This window comes from Ursus americanus, chromosome 5, assembly GCF_024610735.1.
Source record: "Ursus americanus isolate L20-20 chromosome 5, mUrsAme1.1.p, whole genome shotgun sequence".
NCBI classification, from domain to species: Eukaryota; Metazoa; Chordata; class Mammalia; order Carnivora; family Ursidae; genus Ursus; species Ursus americanus.
The window spans coordinates 77,254,458-77,274,284 of NC_142131.1; the positions used below are offsets into that span (position 1 = coordinate 77,254,458).

At 62.3% G+C, this 19,827-nt stretch overlaps 3 protein-coding genes across 10 annotated transcripts; 2 read left to right on the top strand and 1 right to left on the bottom strand.

Moving 5' to 3' along the window:
• Nucleotides 1-763: 763 nt before the first annotated feature.
• LTC4S (leukotriene C4 synthase) lies at nt 764-3,293 on the top strand. Of its 5 annotated transcripts, XM_045794989.2 has the most exons (7): nt 764-918; nt 1,968-2,033; nt 2,308-2,335; nt 2,429-2,528; nt 2,639-2,709; nt 2,788-2,869; nt 3,043-3,293. In XM_045794989.2, exons 2-7 carry the CDS (start codon nt 1,980-1,982, stop codon nt 3,182-3,184), a joined length of 477 nt encoding a protein of 158 aa, XP_045650945.2. In that variant the 5' UTR covers nt 764-918; nt 1,968-1,979; the 3' UTR covers nt 3,185-3,293. The 5 variants fall into 5 exon arrangements, with proteins under 5 accessions (XP_045650945.2, XP_045650944.1, XP_045650947.1 ...); XM_045794988.2 differs by lacking the exon at nt 2,308-2,335; XM_045794991.2 differs by lacking the exons at nt 1,968-2,033; nt 2,308-2,335.
• Nucleotides 3,294-4,275: 982 nt separating this feature from the next.
• MGAT4B (alpha-1,3-mannosyl-glycoprotein 4-beta-N-acetylglucosaminyltransferase B) lies at nt 4,276-14,253 on the bottom strand. Of its 2 annotated transcripts, none has more exons than XM_045794987.2 (15): nt 13,913-14,253; nt 8,624-8,809; nt 8,395-8,535; nt 8,179-8,312; nt 7,706-7,752; nt 7,273-7,386; nt 6,965-7,040; nt 6,725-6,839; nt 6,250-6,380; nt 6,017-6,124; nt 5,675-5,868; nt 5,215-5,293; nt 5,045-5,132; nt 4,846-4,958; nt 4,276-4,756 (listed from the first exon to the last, which is right to left on the bottom strand). In XM_045794987.2, the coding sequence occupies exons 1-15, from the start codon at nt 14,007-14,009 to the stop codon at nt 4,733-4,735; spliced, it is 1,647 nt and encodes a 548-aa protein (XP_045650943.1). In that variant the 5' UTR covers nt 14,010-14,253; the 3' UTR covers nt 4,276-4,732. The 2 variants fall into 2 exon arrangements, with proteins under 2 accessions (XP_045650943.1, XP_045650942.1); XM_045794986.1 differs by lacking the exon at nt 13,913-14,253 and adding an exon at nt 13,478-13,625.
• LOC148110154 (uncharacterized) lies at nt 13,732-19,823 on the top strand. Of its 3 annotated transcripts, none has more exons than XR_015724625.1 (5): nt 13,732-13,870; nt 14,767-14,872; nt 15,213-15,401; nt 18,241-18,538; nt 19,335-19,823. XR_015724625.1 is itself a non-coding variant. In XM_087862401.1 (3 exons), exons 1-3 carry the CDS (start codon nt 13,750-13,752, stop codon nt 15,388-15,390), a joined length of 405 nt encoding a protein of 134 aa, XP_087718527.1. In that variant the 5' UTR covers nt 13,732-13,749; the 3' UTR covers nt 15,391-17,674. The 3 variants fall into 3 exon arrangements, 1 of the variants encoding a protein (XP_087718527.1); XR_015724626.1 differs by having other exon boundaries at nt 13,732-13,860; nt 19,335-19,822; XM_087862401.1 differs by lacking the exons at nt 18,241-18,538; nt 19,335-19,823 and having other exon boundaries at nt 15,213-17,674.
• Nucleotides 19,824-19,827: the final 4 nt, after the last annotated feature.

A 19,827-nucleotide genomic window follows, 5' to 3' on the forward strand; every position in this document is an offset into this window, starting at 1 on the left:
TGGTTGGGTGGCAGGGGGGAAACAGGTAAGTGGGTGGGTACAGGTGGGGGCGGGGGCGGGGCTGGAAACCCTCGTGGAGCTGTGACCTGGGCCCCATGAGAGATGACCGGGGCAGGGCAGGGCTCCGAAGGCGGTGCTGAGGGGTGGATTTGACAAGAGCAGGACTCGATGATCAGTGGAAAGTGGTAGCAGTGGGTGGGGGCGTGGGGGGTTCGGGGAGGAGCCTCTGGTTTCCTGAGACCGGACCAGGACACGGGGAGGTCTGGAGAGATAACTGGGACCCGTTGAGGGTGCAGGGCCTCGAGGACACTGGGTTGACAAGGCTGCAGTACGCTCGGGTGGACCCTGGGGCTCTGCCAGCACAGCACTGGGCACAGAAGCAGCAAGAATGACCAGGAAGGGGGCGCCTCGGGGGGGCTCAGTCCGTTAAGCATTCGACTCTTGGTTTCGGCTCAGGTCATGATCTCAGGGTCGTGGGACCAAGCCCCGCATCGGGCTGGGCTCCGCTTGTCCCTCTCCTTCTGCTCCCCCCCTGCTGTCCCTCACTCAAATAAATAAAGAATTAAAATCCTAAAAAAAAAGAATGACTGGGAGGAAGTGGCTGGGCTCCCCAGCCCGCTGCTCCATCCTTCCCCGGGCTCTGTCTGGCCCTGGTTTCCGCCTGCCTCGCCTGCCTGCTCAGGCCTCTGCGCTTTCACTGGCCGTGGGCACACCCCTCCCTCAGGCCCCCTCCACTGAGAAGGGGCGGGGAGAAGCGCCCATCTTCCTTTCCTGGGCCAGCCTCTGAGCCAGCCGCCAGCCTACTGGGGCTGATAAGAGCTCTCTTCACACCAGCCTGGGCCTACACCGCTGCCAGCACCATGAAGGACGAGGTGGCTCTTCTGGCTACTGTCACCCTCCTGGGAGTCCTGCTGCAAGGTGAGCTGGCTCCTGTTTTGGGAGCTGGGTGGGCCCTGGACTCCTGCAGCCTGCTTTCTGCCCTCCAGGCCCTGGGGAGGGGCTGGAGGGCCCAGGGCCAGAGGGGCAGAGGCAGGGCCCCTAGCCCAGACTCCTGGGGCCCCAACTCTCTGGCCCCAGCTGAAGGCTGAGAAGCTAGCCCTGTTCTGGCGGTGGGTCCAGAAGACGGGCAGCCGTGGGCCTGGTGCAGCCCTGCTCCAGCTGATCCCGCCCGCTTCCACTGTCCTCTTTCTCGGGGTTCCAGCAGGACCCAGCTCTGCCTTCAAAGGCATCCTCTCTGTGCTGGGATCCACATGGAGCTGGACAGGGTTGGAACCTGCTCCCCGAGCCCCCAAAAGTGCCTGTGTGGTGGCCTTTTAGACCGGCCCTAAAGGACACATTCCCAGGCTAGGTATCCTTGCCACTTGGGCCATAGTTACCACACCCTGCGGGGGCTAGGACAAGACACAGCCTGGGCAGGGGCCCTGTGGGGGCTGACTTGATCTCCTGCTGCCCGAGCAAGCTTGGCTCTCAGCCCCTCCTTGTGTAGCCACAGGGCCCCCTTCTAGGTCCTACACTGATGGTACACATGCCCTTGGCCCCCACAGGGCACCTGGGAAGGGATATGGCCCCAAGGGCACCAGGGCCACAGGACTTGCTGGAAGGCAGCTGGAGACAGCCAGTACTGGGGCTGAGTGGGTGATGGGGGCCTGACCTGAGGCCAAGAGAAAGGCCCCTGTGCATTTAGATTCTCTGGGGCCAGCCCACCCTCCATACCCACCCATGCTGGCATGGCCCGGGTGGGACTAGAAGAGTCCCAACAGCAACCACCTGGGGGGTAGGGGAGGGGTGTCAGATATAGCTCGGGTCCCAAACACCTGACCAGAGAAACTAAGGCAGGAGCGCATACCACAGTTTGGAGGCACAGGCTCGAGTGATCCTGGCCTGATGGGGGGTCAAGAGATCTCCTTGGCCTAGTGGGCCCTGTAGGTGGGGACCAGGAACTGTAAACCACAGGGTGTGTTCCACAGGTATCTGGAAGGATGAAGCCACTTCTGCCCTCAAGCCCTGGTGGTGTGCCCCCCACCCAAGTCAAGGTGCATGTCTAAAGATTGGGAGCTGGTCATTTGCTTGCGTTTTGCAAGTCAAAGGATTCAGGAGCAAAGTCCTGAGCTTGCAGGTTCCTCCCGAGTACAGGTGTACCTGCGAAGCATATGGGGAGGTGGGGTGGGGGTGGGGGAACAGGGCCTCTTGGCATCCCAGGCCCGCACCCCGCCCTCCCTCTTGAGCATCTTGGATGCAGGGCAGGCCCAGAAACAAGGGGTGGGGGCGAAAGATGATCCCCTCGGTTGGACTTTATTTATTTTCCAGGAGGGCTTTAAAGGGCAGTCGTGCCAAGGTCAGCGTGGAGAAAGGAAGAAAGGTGGGAACTGGACGGAGGGTGCGAGCCTCGGGGCAGCCAGACCTGACTCCCGCCCATCCTCGCCCCCAGCCTACTTCTCCCTGCAGGTGATCTCGGCGCGCAGAGCCTTCCGCGTGTCGCCGCCGCTCACCACGGGGCCGCCGGAGTTCGAGCGCGTCTACCGAGCCCAGTAAGACCTGGCGGGAGGGCGCGGGGCAGGAAGGGGGGGAGCCCGGGTATCGGCAGGGGTCCGAGTCCCCCGCCGGCGCCCTTATGCCGCCCCCCTCCCCCCACGCGCAGAGTGAACTGTAGTGAGTACTTCCCGCTGTTCCTCGCCACGCTCTGGGTCGCCGGCATCTTCTTTCACGAAGGTCTGCGCTCGGGAAGGGCGCGCACGCACCGCAGCCCCAGGGTCCCGTGCCGGCCAGCTCACCTTGCCCCTCTCCCAGGTACGGCGGCCCTGTGCGGGTTGGTCTACCTTTTCGCGCGCCTCCGCTACTTTCAGGGCTACGCGCGCTCGGCGCAGCAAAGGTGAGGACCCGGGCGGGGTTCCGGGGAGATCTCGAGGGGCGGGGGAGGAGGGGCTTGTGGGCGGGGTCTTGGCGGCCCGGGCAGGGGGGCGGGTCCGGGCGGAGCGGGGCCGCCGGGCTGGAGGGCGGGGCCGCCGTGGCTCCGCCCCGCCCGCCGCTGAGCCCCGCCCGCAGGTTGACCCCGCTGTACGCGAGCGCGCGCGCGCTCTGGCTGCTCGTGGCGCTGGCGGCGCTCGGCCTTCTCGTCCACTTTCTCCCGGGCGCGCTGCGCGCCGCGCTCCTCGGACGGCTCGGGAAGCTGCTGCCCAGGGCCTGAGATGGAGGACGCCCGGCCGGCGGAACCGGAGAAGAGCCGGAGCTTCCGGGAGGACAGGGGAGGGATGCTCGCCCCATTCCAATCTCCAATTAAAGTGTCGATGACCGGACTCCGGACTCATTCTCTGCGTCGGAGGGGTTCGCGCACCGCGTACTGTGGAGCCCAGGCCTGGGCGGCAGCAGGCGCTTAGGCTTCCCGGGGGTGGGGCTGCGGAAGGACAGGGGCCTTTCCGGCCCTGGAGCCGCACGCTCGGCCCTCGGCCGCCCTTTTCGCCGGGGCTCACCCCACGGCTCCTCCTCCCTGCGTTCAGAGCTTTCCTCGCCTGTCCCCTCCTCAGGCCTGCCGCCTCTTCACGGTCCCCCGGTCGCCCTCTTCCTCGTCCCCTGGCTTTCACAGCTGACACCAGGGCCATTCTCCGGTCAGCACTCGGTGCCTGGAGTCCGGCACGGTGTAGATGTTCAGGGCACCCTGCGGCGGAGCCTGGGGGCGACGACCAGTGCGGTCCATGCCGTTGTGACATGCGCTCTCGGGGGAAACGTCCGGGTGTTGGGGGACCAGACCTGAGCAAGGCCGGCTGGCCGGACTAACGTCCCTGAAATCAGGTGATTTTTTTTTAGCCGCGTTGGCAGAGGAGAGGAGCTTTCCAGGCAGGGCAGCCGCGCCTGCACTGGCCCCGAGATGGGTGGGAGACCCTAAAACGTATCAGAGACCCGGGGGGACGTGGCCGAAGGTGAGCGGGGCCTTGGGGGCCGTGGACGAGGGCAGGGCTGGGACTCACGAAGTGGGAGGTCGGGGATGCCTTGGGTTTGAGAGGAGCAGGTAGCTGGGGCGGGACGGTGGGAGCTAGGGGGCGCGCTTGGAGGGGCGGTCCTCGGGAAGCGGAGGCGGCTTCGGGCGCCAGGCCCCGGATTCCGCGCCGCCTCCACCCGCGAGTCACCGACCCGGCGGCCTGGGCCCTCCGGGAAATGCGGCCGAGGTCGTGCGGAGCTGCACGGAGGGCCGAGGTGGCAGCGGGCACGGGTGACACCGCCTGGCGCCTGGCCTCCCGCCACCAGCCGGAGCTCTTGGAACACTCACCCAGGAGGCACGCACTTCATTAACCCTTTATTACAAGTCACGCTCTTATAGAAGTATATGTGGACTTACGTGAAAAAATCAAATGTATCCAAGAATAAAAAACACAGCACATAAAGTAGTATATGCATTCCAGTGTTCGCGCCGGAGACAGCGGGCGCCCAGGAAAAAGCTCTTCTAAAACGGCCTGGCTCAAGCCGGCCAGGATGCGAACGGTTCCGGGCGGCACGGGCCGGCCTCAGGCACAGTGTGGGGGCCGCCTGCCTCCTCCCGCGGCCGGGCGGGCGGGGGCAGCACCAGCTTCCTGGGGCCTCCGGGCCAGCGGCGATCCCAGGCCTGCGGAGCGGGGCGCCGGGCAGAACCCCTCAGGCTTGGGGCGGCGGCGCCTGGCCCTCCGGGGGCAGCAGCGACGACATCCCAGGTCTCCCAGGGGGCTTCAGGGCCAGCCAAAGTGCACCCTCAGAAGCCCTCCGCTTAGTCGGCCTTTTTCAGGAAGATCTGGAAGAGCAGGGCTCGGGGTCAGCTGCGGCCTCGGCGCTCAGCCCTGGTCTGGCTCGGTGGAGTGGCTCCCTGACCTGCCCCCTTACCTCGCTCAGAATGACCCACACGGGGGAGTCTGTCTGGATGGAGAGGCGCAGTGCTTCCAGGGGGCCGAAGGCCGGGTCCACCTCGCCCTCTGCCACACCCTTGTAGAAGGAGCCTGAGGGAGGGCAGCGCTGAGCCTCTGCCCCCGACCCCCGCTCAGCCCAGCGTCTTCCAGGCCTCCACCTGCCTGCCCCCACTCACCTATCTGGAGGTAGCCGTCAGGGCTCCGAGGGTACCGGAGGGTGGCTGAGCGGCCCTCCTGCAGGGCCTCCTTGTCTGACTGGGGGTTCTGGGGGCAAAATAAAGGGGCTGAAGCCAGTGGCTGTGTGAGGGGCAGGCCTTCAAGCACCCGCGCAGCCCACCACACTCACATCGAAGGGCAGCACCTCCACTGACGTGTTGAAGAGCTTGTCCTCTGGATGTTCGATGTTCCCGCTGCGGAAGAAGAACCTGTGGCCGGACAGGCCTGTGAGCTGCCGCAGGGCTGGGGCACCGCCCGGCCGCTGTCGTCTGGCCAACAAAAGGCCAGGCCTGGCCCAGGAGTGCCGCATCTGGGCCCTGGGGTGCTGAGGGAGGCTGGGGACCACCCGAGGGCAGCCGTTGGGCTGTGCAAGGCAACCGGGGACGAAGGTGATGGGCCAGTGTCACCGAGCTCCTGTGGGCGCTGCCTTAGTGTGTACCATGATGAACCCCACTCTTCAGATAAGGAAACTGAGGCAGGGTGAGGTTAAGTGATTTGCTGGGGGTCCAAGAGGGGCATGTGGTGAGGCCTATCCCCTGGCGGCCACCCTGCCCCTCCCCCAAGGTGGACCTATGGGTGCTGGCACTGACCGCTCTAGACGCAGCGGCTGGAAGAAGCGGAAGCGGATGAAGTCCCCTGCAGCAGGCGTGAAGGCCCAGAAGAAATCCTCGCGCAAGTAGGCCTTCTCCAGGGTGAAGTGCTGGTATGTCTTGAGGCTCGTGCTCACCTCGGCCGGTGGGTTCACGTGCTCCTTCCTCAGTGCCTGCTTCCCAAAATCCTTGTCCTGCCGCCAAGGAGGGACAGCGGAGCTAGCAAGGGCTCCCTCGAGAGAGGGACTCGCCCTGCCCACCCTCCCCCCCATCCCCCCACCCCCACCCCGCAGCCCGGGGCTCTGCCTGTCCCCAGCCAGGCCTGGGGGTGGCGCAGCCCACCTTCAGTTTCTGGATCTTGCCCGCCAGCGAGGAGTGCGTGCCCACGTGCTGGAAGAGGGATGGCTTGAAGCGGATCCGCAGGTTGGCTTTCTGCCGGTCACAGTGCTTCTGCAGAGGGAGGGGGAAAGCCTGGGGCTCAGCTTGCGTCAGGCGGTGCGGGGACACTGACGCAGTCCATGCTGCAGGCTGCGTGCCCCACCGCTCTCCCTCGCCTTGGTTCTGCCCCTGCTCACCGCATCCTTCTCGGGGTTGCAGACCTTCACCCACAGAATGTGGTCCAGGAGCCAGTCAATGGGCTTGTCCCGGTAGAACATGAGGATGAACTCCACAATCAGGCTCAGGTCCAGCGACTTGAACATCTTCCCTGAGGGTGGGAATGGGGTGCTGGGTGGGCAGCTCTGCCCTGCCCTACTTTCCCTTAATTCCCGTGGAGGGGGTTCACTGAGGAGGCTCCCACAGCAAGCCCTACGGCCAGCTGCAGGCAGGTGCGGGCACAAGGGGACAGACAGGGGCGGTGACCCAGACATCCCGAGGCAGAGGGCGGGCGGGAACAGGCCGGCGGGGCTGCAGGAGACACTCCCGGTGGAGCTTGCAAGCATGACCCTGGGTGGTACCAGGGCTGCAGGGACAAGCACAGAGAGGCAGAGGTGGGCTGGACTGAGGGGCCCTGGTCAGGTCCATGGCATGGGGCGGGGCAGGCGGGCGCACCAATGAAGCCCAGCTGGGAGAACTCCAGGATCATCCAGTCCTCCGAGGGCTGCTGCAGCGCAAAGTTCTTCATGGTGCTCAGGTAGTTGGGCTTGGCGACAATGTCATCCTCCAGCTGCACAGCGGGGGGCAGAAAGGGGGCTGGACTCAGGATGGGCACAGGGGCAGGGCGGGGCTCACCGCGCAGGCCCAGCCAGGGTCCAGGGCCGGTGGAGGGCAAAGCAGGGTCTCGGCGCTGACCTGCACGTAGTAGATGCCTTTGGACTGTGCATACATCATGAGGAAGCAGTAATCGAGGTTCTGTTTGGTCCTCCACCTGCGGGGCAGGGGCAGGGGCTCAGGAACGCAGACCCCTCCACCTCCAGTGTGGCTACCACCAAGGCCACTGAGTGTGGGCTGGACCCCCCACCCCAACCGCATGCTGGGGTCCTCCAATGGAGAAATGGAGGCACTGCAAGGAAGTGCCTGGGACTCAGGTGCTGACCGGGTTCTCAGCACAGGTGGGCACGTGGTTGGGGGGGGCACGGGGAAGGAGGCAGTGCTCATACCTGACTCTCTCCTTGGGGTCCCCAAAGGACTCTCGGAGGCGGGAGAAGTCAGGGTAGAAGTGGGGGGAAGGGGAGATGACTTCCAGGAGCCCGGAATGGATCTCCGTGGGGAACCTGGGGGGGGGGCAGGAAAGGCCAGTGGGTATGCAACCTCCAGGCACAGCAGTTGGGGCAGCGCTGAGCTAGCCAGACCCCGTCCCGTTGCTCAGGCCCACCACGAAGACATCAGCCACCAGCACACCCACCCTACTGAGGCAGTGAGGCTCCAGAGGGGCTGGCCTACCTCTATGCACCCACGGTCTTTCAGCGAAGAGGGGAAGCACCCTTTCCCACATCGGGAAGGCAGGATACTGTCGGGGAGGCGGGCACTTGCCCGCCCAGCACCCTGCAGGGCCCCTCCCCCCACCAGCCTTACCGGTCTGTCAGTACTCACAAGGCTTTGATGTTCTCTGTCACCACCGAGGTGTATTGTGGGTCAGTCTGTGGGGAGACCAAGTGCCCTCCCTAAGCCTGGCTGTCACCCCAAAGGGCCTGGAAGAAGGGGCTGGGGGGAAGAGGGCGGGCCTCAAAAGACCCCATGCACAGACGGAGTGATCGCCCCCCCTCCCCACCCTGAGGGCCGAGTAAGTCCGGGCCTGGGGGCCGCAGGTGCCTCAGAAAAAGCCCTTTGGTGTACCTGGGGCCCTGGGGTGGGGCAGCCTAGGTAACTGGCGTCTCCACCAGGGGGCGCTGAAATGATTTTTTTTTTTTAACTTAATAAATTTGTGAATGAAACTGACAATTGAACCTCTGATAGTTTTTCCCTCCGGAACGTTGCTCGGTTTTCATTTTGCTTCTTGTTATTTTGTGCCCTGTGTTCTCTGAATGCTCCCACCCGCCCCCCACCCCGCACCCCAGCCCACTCGCCTCGGCGATCAGCACCACGATGACCGAGTCCTCCTTCTCCTGCGGGCTCAGCTCCGAGATGAGCGAGTGCAGTGTGTCTGTCAGGTACGAGTGCACCTCACGCCTCACGCTGGGGATGCCCATCACTACCGACACTGCGGGGGCGCGAAGAATCGATACCGGCACGATGCCAGGGACCACCCCCCGCCCCCGGCCCCTCCCGGGATCCGCCCCTACCTCCGGTGCGGCCCTGGCCCACGCGCACGGCAGGCTGCAGGCTGCTTTCCTTGGCCAGCAGGTGCGGCAGGTGGTGGAAGACGGTGGGCAGGTGCAGCACGTGCTTGTGGGAGACGTTCCACGGCTTCAGTCGTGGATCCTCTGGGTGGGTCGGGAAGGGACGGGTCAGACGAGACGACCTGCCATCAGCCCCGCCTCCCCCGCCGCCGCCGGCGGCTCCAGCGCTCACCAGTTAGGCGGCCCCAGGTGCGATTGCCCTCCCCCTCTCGCAGCGCCTGCCTCTCCGACACTGCCCTCTTGATCTCGTCCAGCACCAGGTTGAGCTCCTTAGAGCGCTTGAGGCTCTCCTGCTCAGCCGCATGCAGCCGGTCACGAAGCGCCAGGAACTCCCGCTGGTACACGTCCACCACGTCGCCTGTGGGTGGTTCGCACGCTGTCACCAGGGGGCAGCCGAGCACTGAGCTACTGCCCCTGAAGTGTGCCAGCACGCACACTTTTGTGCCCATCTGTGCAATGGGCTATCTACATCTGTTCTTGTGCCTGCCTACATGCCAGCTCCGGGTGTGCGTGTGTGTGTCGGGGGCGGGGAGTGTACATAAGGGTCACTCTGAGATCACACTGACCCACGGGGGGGGGGATCTTCACTGGGAGGATTGGTACTCTCAGTACTCCCCCCACCCTGTTATCTTCACCTTTGAGGAGACATCTGAGGGAGGGCTGCAGGATCACTTCCAGCCCCAGGTGGGGCAATCCTTAGACTGAATCTTCACCCAGTGGCTCCCAAAGTCCCCCCCCCCCCCCTTGCTTCTTTTTGCAGTATCTGCTCCTTCCAGGAGGTGCGATGCCCAGGGTCCCATCCAGGGCACAAGGACCCAGCCCTTCTAGCTCCCTGGCCTGTACCCCTCCCTCCTCTCGGCCTCTGCCCTTTGCTCCCCACTCGTGTTCACAGAGGAGGTCACAGGCAGCCCAAGGCCCTCTGGGGATAACCCTCCCTGGGCTCTCATGCTGTCCTCCAAGTAGGACTGGGCCCTGGTGCCCATTCTGCACTAAGCGCCAACTCTGGATTCTGCTGCAGTTTCAGCCTCCCAGGGCTCTGATGAGCAGATGAAATTGGGGAACTACTCCCGGGTCACTCAGTGAGTCAGCAGCGGTGCGGGAACACAGCTCCGAATGCACGCAGACCTGCTTCTCTGGAGACCTGTACTAGGCATGTGCCACCTTGAAGGGTCTGCATGCCCCCCCTCCCCAGGGAGGACCCACGTCAGAACCTCCAGCCGGGCCCCAGCTGTGGGCTTTAGGGGTACAGGCTGGTCAGGAGCAGCACCAGGGTGGGGGTTCCTCACAGAAGAAAGGGATCCCCAGGGTGCCAAGCACCTGGCTCCACTGGCCTGGCGGGGACCAGTGAGCAAGAACAAGACAAACAACGTCCCCCCTGCGGCTGGCACAGCACGTCCCTCGGGGCTGTGTGCTCCAGAACCGTCCTCATCTTGCTCTATCTGCCGTCCGTACGCCCGCTTCTCCTTGTCTCTGGTCCGTGTGCTTGCGTGTGTGGTCTCTTCTGCCTGGGATCCCCTTTTCTCTTCTGGGTCTAATGAAAACCCATGCAGCCTTCGAGGCCTAGTTTCAAAGTCTAGCGTTCAAGTCTAGGAAACCTTCCAGAACTCCCCTCTCATCCCTAGGCAGCTCTTCTGTTCCTTGATTCCCCTGTGGGGTCCCAGCCCCCAGAATGCCCTGGGATAGTGTTGCCACCCCCACCCAGCTATGTGCATCAAAGGTCATGACCAAGGCAAAGTTCTGTCATCTCGGAATACCCCTCCCCCCTTAAGCTGCATGTGGCAGAGGTCTAAGAGCTAAATCCCAGGGGAGGAGAAAGGGGTAGCCCAGGGTGGGGGGATGGTGTGGAGGGGGAGGCCGGGGAGGTGAGCCAAGCAGATCCTCCCTAAGGCACTCTATACTCATCTGCTTGGCCCATAGGGACAGCCCTGCAGGGGGAGGGAGTGGAGAGTCAGGTTACAGGATCTGTGAGGCTCTGCGCTGGGTTCAGTGGCCGGGTTACCCTGGAAACCTGACCCCTTGAACAGGAGCCAACCACCCCCATCAAACACTCACCCACCCAGCCCAGAGTGGGGTGGCGCCAGGAGTGTCCCCGCTGGGCCAGCTGCCCCACAGGGAAGGGGGACCAGAGGTGCTGAGGACCCCAGGAGGGAGCTCAGAGCTGCTCTGTGAGGTGGGGAGAGGGGGGAGGCCTCACTCCCTCTGACTGCTGCCCCTCCCTGGCCTTCTCCGTTATGCAGGCTGAGCTCTGTTCAACCTTCACCTGCAGGGGCAGACAAGCCGGGTGGGCAGCGGTAGGCATCTGAGTCACCCTGGCCACTGAGGCCTGGGCACAGCCCGTTCCCTACCCTGGCCTCCCTTCCTAGGGGTCTCCCCCAACCCGGCTCCTGCCCACACCAATCCTTGTGTCGTTTCCCTCAACACCGCAGGCCCGGTCCCTCAGCAGCCCGCCCCTGCTCCTGCCCTGCCCGAAAGGTGCCCAGCCGGACCGCTGTCCATGACTTCTCTGGTCCCGGGTCCACTCTGTCTTCGCCTCTCAAAGCCAGAAACTCAAGCTCTGTCCCTGCTTCTCCCTGGGCTGCACCTTATGTGCCAGGGCTCTGCCCAGCCGTCCAGAACGCCTACGACCTTTTCGGGCTGGGGGGCTGGACTGACATGTTGGATGGGCCGGGGAGGCGGCTCAAGGGAGGGGAGGGGCAAAGGCCTGGGAGCTCCTGGCTTCTGGGGGGCCGGAAAGAAATTCCTGGGAGCTAGGGCTGAGGGCACTTCGGCTTCTCCTTCTCTCCATACCTTCGTATTCCAGGGAGGAAGTGTGGAGGGTCGGCCCCGGGTGCAGCTGGCCCCAGGGAAGGACTGCCACACTAGCGGCACCTTTCCCACCTCTCCCCCCATCTGAAGGCAGAGTAGTCAGGACACTTGAGGCCCACGGACCACAGTCATCCCCTGGTTCCCTCTTGATGGAAGAAAGAGATTTAAGAGCCAAGCCAGGCACAGACCACGTGCCATGTACTTAGGGAAGGGGAACCAGGCTCAGCGGGGCACAGGCAGGTGCCAGGCCCAGTGAAGGTGTGGGGTTAACGTGCAGGTGGGGCCGGGGTATAGAGAGGGCCAGCTGTTCCTCTCCTCTCCAGGCCTTGCAAACCACACCTCGCAGGGGTCAAGGAGGGTGTGGGTGATTGTTGAAGTCCGGGCTGCTGGGGTGCTGGGGAGGGCTGAGGCTGGCCTGGGCAGGGTCTGCTGTTCTCCCTGGGGATGGGCCTTCAGCAGGTGCTTGGCCGAGGGCCAGAGTCTGAGTGCTAGAGGAGCTGTTGCACAAATCTGGTCAAGGCTGGATATGAAAGTGCGCCCCAAACCGGGATCCAGGGTCCAGCTGGCCCAGGCCTAGGTGTCCTTCCTGGCCCTTGGCCCTGGGCTTCCAGGAAGCCACCTGCTCCTGCTGCGTCCTTCCTCTTTGGCTCCCAGCCCACCTTTCTTACAGCTCCGGGTTCCTCTGCCGTTTCTCTAAGTACTGGCGCCGGCGCCAGCCCTACCCTAAACCCTTCACAGCAGCTGGAAGCTGGGGTCAGATCTGGCTTCCCCACGAGCAGGTGTCTACATGTACGAAGGAGAAGAAGGTTTGCCTAAGAGCCCAGATTCAGGCTTTTCTTGAGCCTCCAAAGACCTGGCTTTGCTGGGCTCCCTAAAACGGGGATAGCCCTTGACTGGGCAGTGCCCGGTCACCCCCGGTCACCCCCTCATCATGCCTCACAGGCTCTTGGGCTTCTGTGAGGACCCCTGTCACTGAGCCCCACACGTCTTTGGCTGGTGCTCCATCCACTCCCCAGGCCCTTGGAGGCCCAGCCTACTGGATGACCCCCTCCGAGACGGTGGGCCCTAGATGGAGCCTCTACTATCTGGCCTCCCTCTGCTGCTCCTGGAGGTCAGTTCCCTGTGGCCAGCCAGGCTCCCAGAGAAGGGGTGGGGGGCTGCACCTGGGGTCAGGCTGGGGGCACGTGGCTGTTGCAGGAGGCACACAGGAACAGCGGCCTGGCTGAGGACAGGGTGCAAGGGTTCATCAACCCACCCACGAGCAGACAGATGTGCCCCAGCTCATCCGATCTAGCCCCACCCTGGTCTCCATGCCAGCCTGCTTATGTGGCTACCGTCCCAGAGGTCCAACATGCCTTCCTCCTGGGGACACGCCCACCTACAGAGCACTCTGCCCCATGCATGCCATCTTCCAGGTGACACACCCTTACTTCCAGAGAACTCTGCCCCAGCCATGCCCTCCCTGTGCCAAGACCTAGGGATCTCCCTTCAGGGCCCCTGGAGCCCTAAGGCCCCGACCCAAACAGGTTGGTGGACTGCAGTAGGCTGGGCTGGTCAGGCAGGAGACAGGTGGGGGCCGTTGGGGCTTGGAGGGTCAGGAAGGTACCAGATCCTCCCTCAGTGGTTCCTCCTCCAGCTTCATGTAGCATGGGGTTGAGAAAGAGGGAAGCAGAAAGAGGGTCAGCTGGCCTCAGCCTGATCCTGCTTAGACCTCCCGCAGGAAGGCCAGGAGGCAGGAAGGAAGCAGCTTTTCCCGGAGGCTCCCATGCTGCAGGCCGGGTGGACAAGGCCTGTGAGGGCCTCCTCAGCCCCAGCCATCCCAATGGACACCAGGCCACGCCAGCCGGTGCTGTGGCCTGCCCCTACCCTCTTCCCGAAGTGTGCAGACCAAGCTCAGAGGACCGCGGCGGTAGACTGGCCAGCCTGCCCAAACTTCGGGTGGGGGGTGGAGGTCCGATGAGACCAAAGGAATAAGTTAACGGGTAGCTGGGGGTGGGCTGGGTACTCACGAGGCCGGCGGCGGGCCAGCAGCCACAGGAAGGCTTCCCTAGCACCCAGGTTCCCGCGGAGGAATCCTGGGGCCAGGTGTCATGGAGGAGGGCTGTGGAGGCCTCAGGGAGCAGCCCCCCAACAGTGGGCTGGGGTGGAGAGGTGGTGCGGGGTGGAGGGTGCTGCCCGCATGTCCGGCTGCCCCCTCACACCTGTCTCAGGAACACCATACCTGCTCCTGCCCAGATGCCTGGAGAAGGGACCTTGGGGGCCACCTGGCCACAACCATCTCTTGACCTTGTGTCTCTGTCCCTCTCTGCAAACTCCAAGGTCCCTAGGTCGCCCGTGGGAGCGACCAGCCCCAGCATCGGCGCAACCGTACTCACGGAGGCCCCCGATGTCCCGAGCGCCGTACCGGGCCGCCGCTGACCGCTCGGCCGCGGCGGCCCAGCCCAGGCCGGAGGCGAATTTCGCTATTCCGGCAGCAAACAAGTGGGGGCGAGGATGGGAGGGGCGTCCTCCCGCGCCGCCCGGGCGGGGAAGGGGCGCCTGCGTCGGCTTCCGGCCGCCTCCCGCGGCCACCGGCCGGACCCTGCTCCGGCCGCCGGCGCCCAGGTGAGCCCAGGTGCGTGGCGCGGCGCGGAGCCCGGCGGGGGAGGGGGCTCACCTTTCTGGCCGCTGAGCGCCGCGTACCAGGAGAGCGAGAGGAAGGCGCACAGGCAGAAGAGCAGCAGCGTCAGGAAGGTGCCATTGCGGAGCCTCATCTCCTCGGGTGCGCGGCGGGCGCCGGCGGGGCCGAAGCCGCATGGCCCGCGGAGCCGGGGCCGGGGCGCGGGGGCCGGGAGGCGGCGGGAGCCCCGGCCCCGGGGCGGGGAGGGGCTGGGGGCCCGGGGCCGGGCGGGGAGGCGGGCGGGCGGCGCCGGGGACCGGGCCGGGCGCCGCGCTGACGGCTGCTCGGGGGCGCGGGCCAGGCGGCGCGGGCGGCCTCGACTGGGCGGCTGGGCCGGCCCGGGCTGGGCTCGGCTAGGCTGGGCGGCGAGAGCCGCGGCCCGGCCTGGATCCGGGGCCGCCGCGGAGTCGGCAGCGCAGGGCGGGGCGGCCCGGATTTAAAGGGGCCGCATCACCCGCTGCCGCCACCAGCACCGCGAGGGGGCGGGGTGGGGTATGGGCTCCCGGGATCCCGCCCGCGCGGCCCGGGACGGTGGACCCCGCACGAGCTCGGGCGGCCTCGGCTTCGGGCCGCCTCGGGTAGGTCGAGGCCGGGGCCATCGCCAGCGCGGGTCGGCTGCGGTGGAGGTGGCGCTCCGTGGGGCCCCGGATCCCCCGGACCGCCGCCCCCTCGCTTGTTCACTTCTCCATTAGGATCCACCTCCCCTCCCCACCTCAGACCCGGACCCCACGCCCCCTTCAGCCCGGGACCCTCAAGCCGGTGGCAGGGGGCGAGGTGCGGCTGGAGCTGGCGGTGCCTGGAGTTGGGGGGCCGCTGCCTGCACCGACGCCCCCGGGCGCTTCTCCTTCCAGGACCTTTCTCTAGTCGGCGGGATGCAGGCGTGGTGGGGGCCCCGGAGGCGCTCCTGCTCCGCAGAGTACGAACAATGGGCCGTTTTGAGGAGCAAAAGAGCCGCAGGTACGGGGGTGTTGGTCACAGTGACCAGTCCTGAGCGGGGCTGGCTCGGGGGGGTGCTGGCGCCGGTGGGCGGGAGGCAGGGGGCAACCGCAGGGGTGAGGCGGGCCGCGGGCCGGCGCCTCTCCCCTCACCGCGGGGCGCTTTCATCTTCCTTCTTTCCCCATCCTCCTGTGGGATTCGTCCAACCGAGGTTCGGGGCAGACATTTGGGGAGCTCCCTTGTCCAGTTCCTAGGAGTCCTGGTTCCCAGCGTTGCCCGCAGGCTCCGCCCCGCGGGAGAGGCTTTGGCCGGGGAGAGGTTTCAGACTGGAAGTCGCTGGGGATTTGTGTTTCTCTTCCAGCCCCGGTCCACACCTGGGGGCAGGATGTGCTCCCGGGAGCCCGGTAGGGTCTGGGCGGGAGCCTCTGCAGAGGCCTTTATGCCGGGAGCAGGTGAGGCAGGGCCCCTGGCTGCGGCGGGACTTCATCCTGGGGCCTGATGAAATGACTGGCCACGGTTTTCCCGCAGACCTGATTTAACACTGACACAGGTACTGCTCTCTCGACTTGTAATGAACTTTATTTATTTTTTAAAAAGATTTATTTTAGAGAGGGGAAGGAAGGGGCAGAGGGAGAGAGAGTTTCAAGCAGACTCCACACTGAGTGCGGAGCCCGTTGTCGCTGGGCCCCATCCCAGGACCCTGAGATCATGACCTGAGCCCAAACCAAGAGACGGTCACTTGACGGACTGAGCCACCGAGGTGGCCCCCAGTGAACTTTATGAACTGACACCAGCCTTCTTGGAGTCTTCTGAAGGAAACTGTCTTGTTTCCTCCCTGTGTTTTCACAGGGCATCAGCTGTTCGTGGCAAGGGATAATGGTTTTTCATCTGGACTGTGATACAGAGGGCTTTAAAATTTTCTAAATGTGTATTTAAGTTTAAAAGTGAGTTGGTTTAAGGAAATGTATTAAACCAGTAAAAATGAAAGTCATGGCCTGTCTGTGATGAAAGTTTGGGGAACTCATCTGAGTCCCCTCCCACCACCGACACTCTGGCTTTGGGGAGAAGGAACCGGAATTAGGGAGGCTCCAGGGATGGGGGCAGAATCCTGGGGATTGCAGGGCCTCTATCAGGAATGGGACTATCCACCCGCGCCTAGGTGGCTCAGTTGGTTAAGCATCTGCCTTCGGCTCAGGTCATGATCCCCAGGGTCCTGGGATCAAGCTCCACATCGGGCTCCCTGCTTGGCAGGAAGCCTGCTTCTCCCTCTCCCACTCCCCCTACTTGTGTTCCCTCTCTTGGTGTCTCTCTCTGTCAAATAAATAAATAAAATCTTAAAAAAAAAAAAAAAAAAAGGAATGGGACTATCAGGCCACAGTGGGGGAGAAGGGGGGTGATCGACTTTGGGAAGTGTGAGGTCTGGAGTGAAGGGGAGTGGGAGAGGGACTAGGGGATGTAGGCTGGAGGGGGCCACACACCCAAACAGATTATGGTTGGGCAGCCACAGGGGTCCGGGCTATGGCGTTTGGGGGGCAATCTTTCCCGACCCTCCAGCCAAGCTGCCTTTCTGTGCCTCCTCCCCACTGCCCCACCAGAATCCCAGGAGGGGGTCCTCTGGGCCACACACCCACTCAGGGCACACACCCACCATTTTGTCAGCACCATGCCTGAACGTCCTGCCGGGATCCCCAAGGAAAGCCGGTGCTGTGACCAGAAGGGGGCTGGAATGGGGTGGTGTTAGCAAGAGAGCAGAAACCTAAGGGGGCCTGCAGAAGTGACATCACCGTGAGGGGAGGCCCACCGTGCCTTAATTCATTTGTTCCTGCATTCATTCGTTCATTCATTCTTCCCACTGTGGTGGGGGAGGGGGGGCTTGGTCCGTCGTCCCAGCTCCTGGAGGACTCTCGCCTGACCCTCTCTGTGGCTTCAGCACCCCCATCTTTCTCCTTTGAAACAGGGGCAGCCCTTGCTGGGCTCCAGTGCAGTTTTCCATTGCTCTCTCTGCCCCAGGGACTGTCTGCAGCCAGACTCCCTCCCAGCCCTTCCAGGCCTGGGGAGCAGCAGCCCCTCACCCAAGGGCCCAGTTTCTGTGCCAGGGATGGCAACTCCAATCCCCACCCAGGAGAGAGCAGGGAGCCAAATGGGCACAGAAAAGTCCTGCTTTCTCCCCAGACCGTGCGCCCTTCTTCCTTCTTCCTTCGTCCCTGTTCCCTACAGAGTAAAAATGCCCCCGTGTTGGGATCACCTGCCAGTGCTCAGCCCACTTCCTGGAGATTTTCTGGGATGGCCCTTGGCGATAGCTGGTCCTTCCATCCTTCTCTCCTGGGCGTCTCAACCTGTGGTCCAGGGACCCAGAATTGGGGAGGTCTAGGCGTTAAGATGAGAAAGAAAATAAAAATCCATCTTTATTTTTACTAATCTGTAACTGAAACGTGGCATTTCCTCCAGTTATGAATGGAGGCAGCAAAATTGAGCAAAATTAGTGGTGCTGGAGACCATCGCACGGACCATCGCATAGAAATCACAGGGCTTTTCAGGCTGCGGGTGTTGCAGACATGTCCAAATAGGGGTGACACGCTCCTGCTTGGCGATTCTGGTGTTTGTTAGCCCTGCCTCTCTATATTATCATTGAATGAGTTAATAAGGAATGCTGGGTGGGGTGCCTGGCTCAGTCCGTAGAGCACGTGACCCTTGATCTCAGGGTCATGAGTTCCAGCCCCACATGGGGCGGTAGAGCTTACTTAAAAAAAAAAAAAACGGGGGGGGGATCACAGGTGCTTCTATGTCACAAATCTGTGTTTTTTTGTTTTTGTCTTTATTTATTTATTTAGAAAAAGTAGGCTCCACGCCCAACGTGGGGCTTGCATTTAGGACCCCGAGATCAAGAGTTGCATGCTCTATGGATCCGAGCCAGCCAGGCAGGTGCCCCACAAATTTGTGTTTTTATTTTTTTATCATTTTATTTTATTTATTTGAGAGAGAGAGAGAGAGAGAGAGCAGAGAGGGTGAGGGAGAAGCAGACTTCCCACTGAGCAGAAAGCCCAATGTGGGACTCGATCCCAGGACCCTGAGTTCATGACTTGAACGAAAGGCAGATACTTAACAACTGAGCCACCCAGGTGCCCATATTTGTGTTTTTATATTTTGATATTTGCACTCCAATATTAGTACTCCTTTTGTGATGCAAATTATTTTAAGCATTTCAAAACTGGGTTCTAAGCGGGGATCCTTTGTCTTCTCCGGATGTTAAGGGAATCTCCTGTCCCTTGAGAGTTTGGAAGTCCTGCCCTAAGCCTCCCCTGGTCCCCTCAGCGGGCCCTTCTTTCCTTGGACGCCTTATTTCCATTTTCATTCATAACCAATGTTCTTTTTTTTTTTTTTTTTTTAAGATTTTTAAGAGACAGCCAGAGAGAGAGGGAACACAAGCAGGGGGAGTGGGAGAGGGAGAAGCAGGCTCCCATCAGAGGAGCCTGATGCGGGGCTTGATCCCAGAACGCCGGGATCACGCCCTGAGCCGAAGGCAGACGCTCAACGACTGCGCCACCCAGGCGCCCCATCACCAATGTTCTGAATGTTCACCATGTGCCAGACACGTATGAGTCACCAGCGACACCAGGGACACTACCTGGGACACTACCCTGCCCTGCCAGTTTGCTGGCCCTGGCCACTCCACCCAGTGCTGGAAAGGTAAAGTTCATGGGGCTCAGAAAGCTTACAGCGGGGGGAAAGTCCCTTGTCCAAAGACAATGGGCCTTCCTGGGAAAATGAGGTTAGTAATATGGCCCAGGGGAGAGGGAGGGGTAGCCTTAGCAGAGGGGCCCAGCTGGATCAACTGCTGTGGAAGGAGTCCCCAGGCCTGCTGGCTACAGCTCAGGGAGAGAAGGGGCAGGGGGGCAGGTCCTTGCACACCTCGTCCCGACGGGGGTTTTTACCCTTGGAGCTACAAGGAGCGTCCAAAGCGTCCGAAGCAGAGAGAAGAGTTGGGGCTGCCATGGGATTGAGACAGTCATACCCACATTTTGAAAAGATCACTGCAGCAGGCAGGGGAAAGGCGCCGGAGGGAGTAAGAGAGGAAGCAGGGAGATGAGCCAGGGGCTGTTGTAGGTGAAGGAATCCAGAATACATCACTGCGGCAGGAAAATTGTATCGAGCTGAAAGCATTTGAAAATAGGCTTTTCCTTGAACTTCCTTGTCTGCCTAAAAGCAAGGCCTCCCAAAATAACTCGATTGTCCTAAATCCCCGCCAGAGTGGCTTTTATTACCTGATAAGCCCATTGTCACAAAACCATCAATAATACCTCTCATCTGTTCTCCTGAGGGCCCGTTTATCTCTCCTAAAAGTCTTCTGTTTTCCTCCTAAGTACCGTCTGTCTCCTCCTCTGCTTTCCCTATTAAGTTGGTATATAAGCCCCCAAATTCTAACTGCCTAGTACTCAAATAAAATTGTCTTTTCTCTTGCTCATCTGTTTTCTTTTTTCATCAGTTTAATTCACAGACCCAGTTACTGAACCTAAAACGGTAGAGGAGTTTTCCATTCTGCCCTGACGTAGGCATCTGGGAGAGAGATGGTCTGGAATGGGGGCCAGGGGATTGGAGATGAAGAGAAGTCGCCAGGACAACCTTCAGGGGACTGTATATCGCTGAGGTCGAGAGCTCGGACTAGTGAGGCAGCCTGCCTGGGTTCGTCATCCTGGCCCTACCCCTGTGTGACACGGCTGTATGACGTTGGGCAAGGTACTGAATCTTTTCTGTGCCTCTTTCCCTGGGGTGAAAAGTGGGGGTAATAATCAGTGACGATAAGCTTGATAACCCCAAGTTTCCATGATTTAATAAAGGTATATTTCTCAAAGCCATGTATCTCTCAAGGGTCCTTGGGGAACTCTGCTCATGGTGGTTCCCGCCCAGGCTTTCAGATGTGACCGTGGGAACATTACAGGCTTCCCCGACAGGGAAAGAGAGCTCCTGAAGCTCTGGCA

Bases quoted from the DNA above. Each gene is read 5' to 3' on its own strand.
- LTC4S (XM_087862399.1), top strand. From the start codon at position 861: ATGAAGGACGAGGTGGCTCTTCTGGCTACTGTCACCCTCCTGGGAGTC. The intron at 2,529-2,638 runs GTAAGACCTGGC...CCCCACGCGCAG, and splicing joins GAGCGCGTCTACCGAGCCCA to AGTGAACTGTAGTGAGTACT. The intron at 2,870-3,042 runs GTGAGGACCCGG...CCCCGCCCGCAG, and splicing joins GCGCGCTCGGCGCAGCAAAG to GTTGACCCCGCTGTACGCGA.
- MGAT4B (XM_045794986.1), bottom strand. From the start codon at position 13,613: ATGCTGGGGCTGGTCGCTCCCACGGGCGACCTAGGGACCTTGGAGTTT. The intron at 7,753-8,178 runs GCGAGTGGGCTG...GTCTCCCCACAG, and splicing joins TCGTGGTGCTGATCGCCGAG to ACTGACCCACAATACACCTC. The intron at 5,133-5,214 runs GTGAGTGTGGTG...TTTTGCCCCCAG, and splicing joins TGGAGGTGCTGCCCTTCGAT to AACCCCCAGTCAGACAAGGA.
- LOC148110154 (XM_087862401.1), top strand. From the start codon at position 13,750: ATGGGAGGGGCGTCCTCCCGCGCCGCCCGGGCGGGGAAGGGGCGCCTG. The intron at 13,871-14,766 runs GTGCGTGGCGCG...TTCTCCTTCCAG, and splicing joins CGGCGCCCAGGTGAGCCCAG to GACCTTTCTCTAGTCGGCGG. The intron at 14,873-15,212 runs GTACGGGGGTGT...TTTCTCTTCCAG, and splicing joins GAGGAGCAAAAGAGCCGCAG to CCCCGGTCCACACCTGGGGG.